Source organism: Sinocyclocheilus rhinocerous, unplaced genomic scaffold, assembly GCF_001515625.1.
Source record: "Sinocyclocheilus rhinocerous isolate Xijiao unplaced genomic scaffold, SAMN03320098_v1.1 scaffold65, whole genome shotgun sequence".
NCBI lineage: Eukaryota > Metazoa > Chordata > Actinopteri > Cypriniformes > Cyprinidae > Sinocyclocheilus > Sinocyclocheilus rhinocerous.
Genome location: NW_015662000.1, coordinates 48149 through 59886, shown reverse-complemented (window position 1 = coordinate 59886; position 11738 = coordinate 48149). Strand labels below are relative to the sequence as shown.

General features: G+C 34.0%; 1 protein-coding gene across 1 annotated transcript in view; it reads right to left on the bottom strand.

Annotated features, from left to right (window-relative positions):
* Window positions 1-9881: 9881 nt before the first annotated feature.
* LOC107727197 (F-box only protein 15-like) overlaps window positions 9882-11738 on the bottom strand; it is a 12518-nt gene continuing 10661 nt past the window's right edge. Inside the window, exon 9 of the mRNA XM_016536989.1 lies at window positions 9882-9893. Within this exon, the coding sequence (XP_016392475.1) occupies window positions 9882-9893 (12 nt within the window). The remainder of the gene's footprint in view (window positions 9894-11738) is intronic.

The window sequence follows — 11738 nt, the reverse complement described above, 5'->3', positions numbered from 1 at the left end:
CATAATAGGACCCCTATAAAGAAAATGTTAGAGAATAAAAATAACATATACACTACAAAACAATATATATATATATATATATATATATAGAAATGAAATTACTTAATTACATTGTCACAAGATCTATTTCAAATAATAATTATGATTGATCGATCGATCGATCGATCGATTGAGCGAGCAGTAAATCAGCATATTAGAATGATTTCTGAAGACTGGAGCAATGGTTGGTGAAAATTCAGCTTTGCCATCACAGATATAAATTACATTTTTTAAATATATTTTTTGTTATTTAAAATTGTAATAATATTTCACAATATTTACTGTATTGTCAATCAACTAAATGGAAAGGATTTTAAAAAATATTTTTGAAGTCTCTTATGCTTAGTGAGGCTTCAACTAAGCATAAGAGACCTAAAAACATTTTTTTAAATCCTACCAACCCCAAACTTTTGAACAGCAGTGTAAATATACCCATAAAAAGGTCAGCTGCTCTACAACACAACAGTGTGTTACTGTATGTTCATAGAGAAATTATAGCATACCTGCAAGAATTACAAAAGTTATCCCTGGTTATGCTATGCAGTGCCATTTGACTTCGATTGTTCATGACACTGGTGCAGGTGAGATGGTTTACAGTAACTTCTGAAATGCAGAGTAAGCAGAAAGGATCGTGGCATTGATGAATGTTGTCCTGTATGTCTCAGGTAACATTGGCTAATGAGATATGCTTTGTATTTAGCCACACAAGGTGGCTTACAAAACTGATGACGTGTCCTGGAGACTCACAGTCAAGGCCATGGAGGATTCGTCTCCCTCAGGCTACAGATATGCTGGGTCATTGTTTCTATATTCCAGGTACCTATGGCTCAATGTCACCTAATACCCTGCAAAGGTGGGATCAAATACATAACATGACATGATTCAAGTTTTAATTACAATTGTAGACATCACCAAAATCCAAAAATGGCCTGAGAGTGCCAATGAAAGCTGACCATTAAGGCCCTGGGCTCTTCTTGACAAAGTATGAGCTGAGCCCCTGACTACATTTTTGCAGCATAATGTAAGTCTACCAAAATGCATTTCCTAAATTGTTCAGCTAAATCTCTGCATAAAAAGGTCAGCTGCTCTACAACACAACAGTGTGTTACTGTATGTTCATAGAGAAATTATAGCATACCTGCAAGAATTACAAAAGTTATCCCTGGTTATGCTATGCAGTGCCATTTGACTTCGATTGTTCATGACACTGGTGCAGGTGAGATGGTTTACAGTAACTTCTGAAATGCAGAGTAAGCAGAAAGGATCGTGGCATTGATGAATGTTGTCCTGTATGTCTCAGGTAACATTGGCTAATGAGATATGCTTTGTATTTAGCCACACAAGGTGGCTTACAAAACTGATGACGTGTCCTGGAGACTCACAGTCAAGGCCATGGAGGATTCGTCTCCCTCAGGCTACAGATATGCTGGGTCATTGTTTCTATATTCCAGGTACCTATGGCTCAATGTCACCTAATACCCTGCAAAGGTGGGATCAAATACATAACATGACATGATTCAAGTTTTAATTACAATTGTAGACATCACCAAAATCCAAAAATGGCCTGAGAGTGCCAATGAAAGCTGACCATTAAGGCCCTGGGCTCTTCTTGACAAAGTATGAGCTGAGCCCCTGACTACATTTTTGCAGCATAATGTAAGTCTACCAAAATGCATTTCCTAAATTGTTCAGCTAAATCTCTGTGTGCTTGCTCCAGTAAAAGGCTTTTAGCTTTGGTGGTCTTAGTTTTTGTTATAAATGGCACCAAAAAATTATTCCAAGGTAAAGCAAATTTAGACTTTACAATCAACTTGCACTCCACAGCTTTCTAAATTCCAGAGAAAGTAGTTTAACTGACATTATGTCTATATCACTATTGTTTTTTTAAACGTGTATTTTTTTTAAATAAAAAGTATGATACAACATCAACAATATTACTAAATATTATTATGTTATTTAATAAATACATAGCAAGTATGTGTGTGTGTGTGTGTGTGTGTTTGTATTCTGGATTACTGTATTTAAATATGTTTAAATACTATGTATTTATTTAATATTTAAAAAGTGGCAAATATGGTCAAAAATATCCAAAATATAATTTATTTGAAAACAGTATTTTATTAAATATTAATTTATTTATTTATTAAGATTTTACACAAACAATTTTCAAACTGGATTTTGTTGTGACCTTCTTTCCTTATTAAAATGTTACCCACATTGGTAGTGACAGTCGTTAAATCATGGTATATGGTGGCTGTTATCTGTTCAGCACAACTCTTGAGCGAGGTTAAAAGAACATTACCTCTCAAGGTGCATAACTGCAGGTCATTCATCATGCTAATATAAAAGCTCACTGTTCATCCAGCGTGGAGACAGGGCTGAGGGTCTCTGAGTGTGATAGAATCAATCACCATCATAGCCGAGATGTCTCCTCATTATGCACGGGCTGCTCCAACACCACAGAGCATTATAAAAAAAGAACAGCCCACAAGTACCCCAACATTCCCATATTCTGCATGTGCTAAACTTGATCTTTTATATTTATCTAGCACCAGACTCCCTTACATCTAATCACATCTATTGTTGAGAACAGCAAAATGGTCTCAGTAAATGGACAACTTCCTCCATCTCCCAACCTAATCGAGGCGTATAAGCCGATGCTGCATTTTCATGCTTTTCATGGGGAAAAAATAACATAAATCAAAATGTGTTCACGTTTATTACAATCTGTAATGGTAGGAAAACCATTAGCGAGAGATGAGTGTCGCTCTCCAGGAGCTGAGAATGATAAATTAGGTTTGTTTGGATGAAATGTGACAGCATGCTCAAATTTTTGCTGCAGTTTATCTGAAATAAAATATCAGATGGAAATTAAATTAATAAAAATATTATTATTATTATTATTATTAATAGTAGTAGTAAGAGACAGTTATAATAATTATTAATTAAAATTACAAATAAAAATAATTTAAAAATTAAAGAGGTAATTGGTGTCAGAGCACAATAGTTAGTGCATGTGCTTGCAACCCTGCTCATAGGGATTCAGGTTTGAATCTGGAACATCATTATTTTTGCTGCTGAATCTAAGGTTTCTAGGAAACCTTAATGTACTACTACTACTAATAAATCATGTATTATTACTATTATTATTATGGACACTTGTCAGTTATTGCATGTTTAAAATAATTCATAATTATTATAATTTTATTTATTCTTTATTATTATTATAAATAATAATAATAATAATAATAATAATGAAAATGGTCAATCACTGCACTTTAAATAATTGATAATTATTATAAACGTATTTATTTTTATTATTAATGATAAAGATTATAGATTTTTCTTATTCTTCTTCTTATGGAAAATTGTCAATTATTGCATGTTTAAAATAATAAAAAATTATTATAATTGTATCTATTCTTATTCTTTATTTCTTCTTATTTTAAATACTACTACTACTACTACTACTACTACTACTACTACTAATAATAATAATAATAATAATAATAAGGAAAACAGTCAATTACTGCATGTTTAAATAATTGATAATAATTATAAATGCATTTATTCTTAAATAATATAGATTCTTAAAAATACTCCTACTCGGCTGCTGAATCTTTCAATATTAACTCTAGTATCTATGGATTCTTCTCTGCTTCCTTCAGCATTGTTGAAGAGCATCCTCCACTGTAGGAGCAGTGGACCATCGTCATGACAACAGCCATCACTTGTTGTTTGGTCTCAGATCTGTTAGGCTTCTACATACATAAGAACAGAGCAAATAAATGGCCCTCACTAAAACCATTCTCTCCTCAATCTGTTCAGCGCACATAATGACCATCACACTCACGGACATACTGAGCAGACCGTTCACACACGCTTCCACCAAAAATACTGCTTATTTGAGCATCAAATCTCTCCGCATCAGCTGTACTAAAAGAGGAAGTATACAAACATGAATTGTTTATTCAATGTGTGAAGCTGATGTCTCTCAAAAAATTCTGACCCATAAAACAGTAGTGCTGGGACATTTTCTGTAACGCACTGGCTCAGCTAATGCACACAAATCAGCTCTGAGCCGTAAAACTCACTCATAACACTAGTAAACACCCCGATGTGAGCAGAGGGAATAGTGCGTTCATAGAAGGCCACCAAAGCACAAAGCTAGCCATCAACGCATGGCTCTGAATAATGACCGACTGCTAACGGGGGTCTGAGGCGAATAAAGACACAACAGGAGCATTTCCAGCTGACCACAGCATCAATAAATCTGACGTGCCCACCAACACTTCCATTAAACTCCTCATTGGCAGCCGAGGGAAAACAAGATCTACAGCAACACGAGCTCACACATAAGACCGCAATCTCCACAGAGTAGCTGGAATCCAGGATCTGCTGTGTGTCCCTGCACTCACTCAGATCAATGAGCGCTCGCAGTGGGCGCAAACCGCTGCACTAAAAAAACAAGGAAAAGAAACAACAAAACAGTTGTTCTGTAAACTCTTGCGGCAAGTCGCTCTCGGGTGAAGCCTTCTTCAAAACAGAAATGAACAACTAGAGAGCAAAATCTACAGAGTAAATCATATTCTTGTCCATTCCGTCTTTTAGACAATATTGAAAATAATAATAAAAGTCCAAATTCAAGAAGTATGGTCTTAATCTATTTTATTTTATTTATTTGTTTTTTCAAATCCAAATGACAAACCGAATATCTAAAGTGGTGTTCACAACAAGTGTTTTTGCATTTTGTTTGACATGTATTTAGCTTTTGGATAAAATAAAATTACATAAAATTTAAATAAAATTAAATTACATAAAATAAAATTACAAAAAATTACATAAATAAAATTACATAAAATAAAACAAAATAAAATAACATTAAGAGAGAAAGAAAAATTATATATAAAAATGAATAATTCACATTGATAATTTAAATTCATCTTTGAATTGTAATCATATTTCATAATATTAATGTTTTGTTGTATTTTTCACCAAATAAAAGCAGCCTTGATAAGCATAAGAGACTTCTTTCAAAAAACAAACAAAAAACAGCTATATAAATAACAGCTACCATGGAATGGCTAGCATTATGTAACATGATGAGCTCAACACAGCTGCTTTTGGCAATGAAATGCAATGCAATGAAATTAGGGATGCACCAATACCGAGTATCGGTATCGGCCCGATACTGAGCTCCTGTACTTGTACTCGTTAAAATGCCCCGATACCAAACACCGATACCACACAGCATGTGTTAAGTGCCATATTCAGACAATGAAACACCGACAACAGAACAACAGACAGCAGAATGGAGTTATTAGAGATTAAGGATGTCGATGAAGTATATGTATGCAATGAATATAATGTTAAACATTCAGTATTGACTGTATAGCTGATGTGCGCGAGCTGATAAGCAAAGCACGCTGAGTGGATTGAGCGCGCGGCGGCGCAGATGCGCGAGCTTGTTGAGTGAATATACCTTTCTCACAGACATCACTGGAAAGTTGACGGTAGAGAGCGAGAGCAATTCTGTTGTGTGATCTCTGATGTTCACTCACTTAGCACAGTGAAGTGAAGTGAAGTGAAGTGAAGTGAAGTGAAGTGAAGTGAAGTGAAGTGAAGTGAAGTGAAGTGAAGTGAAGTGAAGTGAAGTGAAGTGAAGTGAAGTGAAGTGAAGTGAAGTGAAGTGAAGTGAAGTGAAGAAGTGCACTGCACTGCAATGCAATGAAATGAAAATATTACAATTATTTATTTGACCAATATATTTATATTTAAAAGAATTAAGGGTATTTATCCTTATTAAATTGATGTTTCATTCATTTGCACTGCTTCTAGCCATTTGTGAATATAAGAACACATCCTGCGTATATTTCCTTCTTATAGTCGCCTTTGGTTTAAAGGCTTTATTTTCTGTACAGCTGCTTTGGAACAATATGTATTGTGAAAAGCTGTGTATAAATAAAACTGACTCGACTTGACAAGAGGTCTTGCTATTACAATCCATATAATACACATTACACCGGCTACATATCTGCATCTCCAGGCCCGAGTGGAGCAGCAAGCGTGAGGTCTTTTCAGTCAGCAGTGAGAGGCTATACTTACAAACTCAGAGACAGAGCTACTGGATTTTCACAATTTGCCCAGAGCAAAGAAACCCTCGGCGCATTTATGAGTACTCCTGGGACCAACAACGGGAGGCAGACTGAATTTAAGAAACAAACGTAAAAGAAATCCCTAAATATGATTGTAAACTGGATTAAACAGAAATGGGAGTTCACATTAAATGCTTTAAACCCTTCTGGAACCAAGTCAGCACAGTGATGTTTTTCTGAATACATGGCTCTCAATTACATGGCGAAACCTTCATCACGGATTGCAAAAGTGCACTCAAGGTCTGTTAGCAAGGTTTGTCAGCTATATACAAATAAAAGAATTGTCGGAAGGTGGTATTAATATTAATCAGGCTTCTGCAAGCATTAGGCTTAAATAAAGCCCATTGTGCCTTACTGACAAAACGTTAAGGTTTTTGAAAGAAATTAATCCTTTTATTCAGCAAGCATGAATTAAATTAATCAAAAGTGACAACAAAAGACATTTATAATGTTACAAAAGATTTCTATTTCTGTTCTTTTGAACTTTCTATTCATCAAAGAATCCTGAAAAAAAGTGTAAAAGTTTCTTTAAAAAGTATTAAGTAGAAGGACTGTTTTCAATATTGATAATAATAAAATAAAATGTTTCTTGAGCACCAAAGACTGGTGTAATGGCTGCTGAAAATTCAGCTTTGCATCACAGGAATAAATTAAATGTTAAAATATATTAAAATTGAAAACAGTTATTTCAAATTGTAATAATATTTCACAATATTACCCTTATTGTTGATCAAATAAATGCAGCCTTGATGAGCATAAAAGACTTCTTGCAAAAACCAACTATATAAATAAACATGACCATAAACATGGAATATTAGTAAATTAATATCAATTAATATTATATTATTAATAAATAGACATGGAATCTCACATAATGATGTAACATGGTAAATCCAACATCTGCTATGATGAAATATTCTTGTTATAATTAATCTCATTAGTATTAGCTGGCATCCTGTTTAAATAAAAGAGAAATAAATTAAGATTAATAACCATAATAAGCCTATTACAATGAAGTCAGAATAGAAGTTCAAAACCAAACCAATCCCTATTGCCTTGGGAGCAGGATTGAGGAGGTTGTATGTACTAAAGTTGCACTCCAGGTCAAGGTTCAAACTCTGGTCAAAACGTCTCAGGTTACTTAATAGTCGCACCGGTAGTGACGTCATGGCTGTCGCCGGCCAACGAGTTGGTGTTTTTTCAATGTATGCTTCAGACACGGGTCACGACGAGGCGTTCCCCATAGCGACCCCTAGAGGACGCAGTTCGAAGTTCCCATGAAAGGGAACTACAGTTTGAAATGTCCGGAGTGGCTTGCGTACAATAACCAAACTATTGTGTTATTTTAGGTATATTTCAGTATGAATGTGTTAAAGTCACTAAATGAGCAGTATAAGGATGTGCCTTGGTTTAAATGGCAGCACAGAGCGGTGTCACGCAGTGAAGGCTGCGGCCTCGTTAGCATCTGACCTCGGTTTGGGATGACAGAGAATTAATTGTAGCAACAAGGTCCCGCCAGATCGGAGTTAAATGTTAATCAGGGGGGCGAGAACACCGCCAAGTTGCTGCAAAATGCCACTGGGAGTTTTCAGCTGCATGTTAACAAAATGATGTGATTAAAATCACACTGTGTGGGCTAAAAAGCTGCACTAATTCATTCAAGCATAACTATTTATTTTCAAATTTTGGGGGCTATTCAATTTTCTTTCAGCCACTGCCATAAGATTTTGTTTAAGAGGCTGATTGTATCCAGGTCTCAGCTGGTCAGTCATTAGAAACACTAAAAATGGCAGTGATTTTCATTCCAAAGATCACAGAAAGTTCAATTAGTAATCTGCCTCCTAACTGATTTTGAGCTCACAATAACAAAGTATTATTTGATCTGTAAACTGATATAAATAGCTTTCTGACCATCTCATTTAAAAATATATGTATATAATTTATTAGTTTTGTATCTCAGACACATTTCTCTCTTTATAAGTCCCCAGAAGAGTCTCTTAGCGCAAAAATGTAATGAAAAGAAATACTGCATCAGTCTTCTGGTCTCAGCACACCAATATCTAAAAAAATTATTTGTTAATTAATATAGATATGGTTCAATGTCTGTGTAATCACAACAGAAATTAATTTCACTAGTCTGCCATCTGCTGGAAAGATGCAATGTTATCTTTTGGGTAAAGTGAGTCAGGTTGAAATGAAATACAAGCTTATTATTTACTGAACACTGTGCAGTATAGTGCATAGTGCCCAATTATTAAAAATAATAAAAGAAACAGCAGGCATTATTCCATAATTAACACTGTTTAATGCATGTTTAATTCAGCTAGTGTTATAATCTTAGTAATGAATGGTTTTCTGTAAAAATGTTTCAACATTTGGCTGATCAAATAGCCATGCAGTATATTGCATATTTTGCAAATGTAGCAGTTCAACCAGCTATTTTATGCAGAAAATTTAAATACTGTTTACATTATACTTAATGTATACTGCAGTACAGATAAGAATATTATGGTATGCCATTTCTGAACTTAGCCAAAGTTATTCAATGAGACTTCTACAAGTCTAAGTAAATAATTTTCCTAGATTTGCATCTCTAAACAGAAACTAAGCAGATAAAACAATTATTCCCCTGTAAATAAGACGGGAAATCTAACATTTAGGTTAGGTTATGAAATAGTTGAAAATTTGAAAATTGACTAAACCTCAGGGCAGGCCATCCAAGATGTAGATGAGATTGTTTCTAATAGATTTGGAGAAATGTATCGTTACGTGATCACTTCCTCACCAATGGATCCTCTGCAGTGAATGGGTGCCGTCAGAATGAGAGTCCAAACAGCTGATAAAAACATCACAATAATCCACAAGTATATTTGTTTAGAACTGCTTCTCTCCTGATTTAGACTAGATGACTTTCTCACTTGGGAAAGCAATATTGTGGATAGTTTTGGATTTGATGGATTTATTTATTAAAAATGCACCGCTTTTCACTTTGCAAGACATTAATTGATGAACTAGACTTGTGTGGATTACTGTGATATTTTTATCAGCTGTTTGGACTCTCACTCTGATGGCACCCATTCACTGCAGAGGATCCACTGGTGAGTGAATTTCTCCAAACCTGATGAAGAAACAAACTCATCTACATCTTGGATGGCCTTGGGGTGAGTATATTTTCAGCAATTTGTTTTTGTATTTTTGGATGAACTATTCCTTTAATGCATGAATCACTACACACATTTTAGCAACCACTACATTAATTTACTCTGTATTACCAATCCTGGTCTCTCTAAATCAGAAGCACTCCATTACTATTTCCAGCCATTTCTACAGTACAGCATCCACTTGCTTTTGCTAACTCATTACTATTTGTGCCTCATTTACGGATTACCAGATCTAGCAGGTGTTTTATGACTTATAAAGACTATATTACCAGACGAATAAAGTGGTTTTACTACACTAAAATGTGCCTCGGGTCGGCCTTAAAATAGCTACTTTGCACTATTGTTCATCTACTGCAGTACAATAAACCATTGAAATATTGGGGCAACATAAGGGGTATTAACCTTCAGGCAAACCTTTAATACAGCCTCAGTCATGACAAGAAGCCAATTCATTTCAGCTTACAGAGGGAATGGATTTGGATCAGAGTCACAACACAGAATATGTTGAAAGAAGCAGTTTTAAAGGTTAGCTTGACCTCTAAGGAAAAAAAAGAAGAGAGTGCTAGGCAATCTTATTACGCCACTCTCCAGGGTTTTTTTTATGTCTGTCTCTTCTGCCAGCCGTATAACTTCAGCACCTCTGATTACTGACCTAAGCGAAACGTTATTCCAACTCTGGAATCGTGTCAAAATGCCTGCAATAAAGAGCTATGTCATGATTATATACCTCTCCTGAATGCAATTGTCTTATGCTAGGAATGCTGAGGCTGCACAATAACAACATTGCACTGTGTACAATCATTTCTAGAGACTTTTGCTGCCAAATGAACATTGCTAAGCTATATAAGTCACGGCATGTTTTCATTTTATGATGTCAAAATATTATTCACGGAGTCACGCGCTAAAATCCCATTACATACTCTTAATGTCCTCGGTGTTACGGCGTGATACATCTTCAAGTCAAGCACTTCAACTGAAATTTTATGGACTATTACATTTGCATAAACCAATGCAGTGGAGATTTAAAGTGTAACTTGACGCTATGACAAAAGAACATAATCTACCTCTAGGGCAGAGAAATGTTTATTGCCTATGAATAATATAGTGAAACCAACCGCCGGGCGTACAAGAATCCTGTCATGTTCCACGGTAAGAGACATTCTGCCAGTAGAGTAACGCAGCACCGACCAAATCTATCCATTATGCAAATCATTTAATTTAGAAATATGCGTAATGAGGAAAAAGGAAAATCAACTTAAGTGGATTCAATGCCTTTGTTTTTGACATGATTATGAATCCATAAGTACAAAACAGTGTATAACACTGATCAACATCACTGCAATAAACTAAATTTACAATACGTAAACAAAAAACTTTTAGAATCAGATTCATTCACTTATGCCTTATGACACTTACAAGGACAATTTCTCAATATGCTGTACAATTAAAATATTTTCCAATTAAAATTAAGAAAACCATTTGTTCATGTTTTACTTTTTACAAGAAAAAAAAAACACTGAATTTCATCCAGTGATTTTCATCCAGTGTATTTAGTATCACTGAGATATTTTTAGATAAGTTTTAGAAATGTTGTTGTTTTAGTCATTTTATTACCTTTTAAAAAAAAACTTTATTTATAACTAATTTTTATTTCAGTTTTAGTGCATTTCCATCAAATATTTATGTTAAATTCATGATACTATCACAGTGTGTGTGTATATATATATATATTCATATTAGTGCTGTCAAACGATTAAATAATGTTTACATAATATGCGTGTGTACTGTGTATATTTATTATGCATATATAAAGAAACACACATGCATGTATATATTTAAGAAAAATATGTTACTTTTATATATTAAACATTTATACATGATATAATTGGTATTAATATAAATATATACACTACTGGTCAAAAGTTTGGGATCAGTAAGACTTATAATGTTTTTTAAAGAAGTTTCTTATGCTCATCAAGACTGCATTTATTTGATGAAAAATACAGAAAAAAAGTAATCTTGCAAAATGTTATTACAATATAAAATAATGGTTCTATTTTAATATACTTTAAAATATAATTTATTCTGTGATGCAAAGCTGAATTTCCATCAGCCATTACTCCAGTATAAAGTGTCACATGATCCTTAAGAAATCATTCTAATATGCTGAATTATTATTAGAAAATTATCAATGTTGGCAACAGTTGTGCTGCCAAATATTTTTATTTTTTGGAAACTGCGATATTTTTCAGGATTCTTTGATGAATAAAAAGTTTAAAAGAACACCATTTATTCAAAATATAAATCTTATAAATGCTAAAAAATATAAATGCTCTTCTTTTTAACTTTTTATTCATCAAAGAATCCTGAAAAAAGTATCACA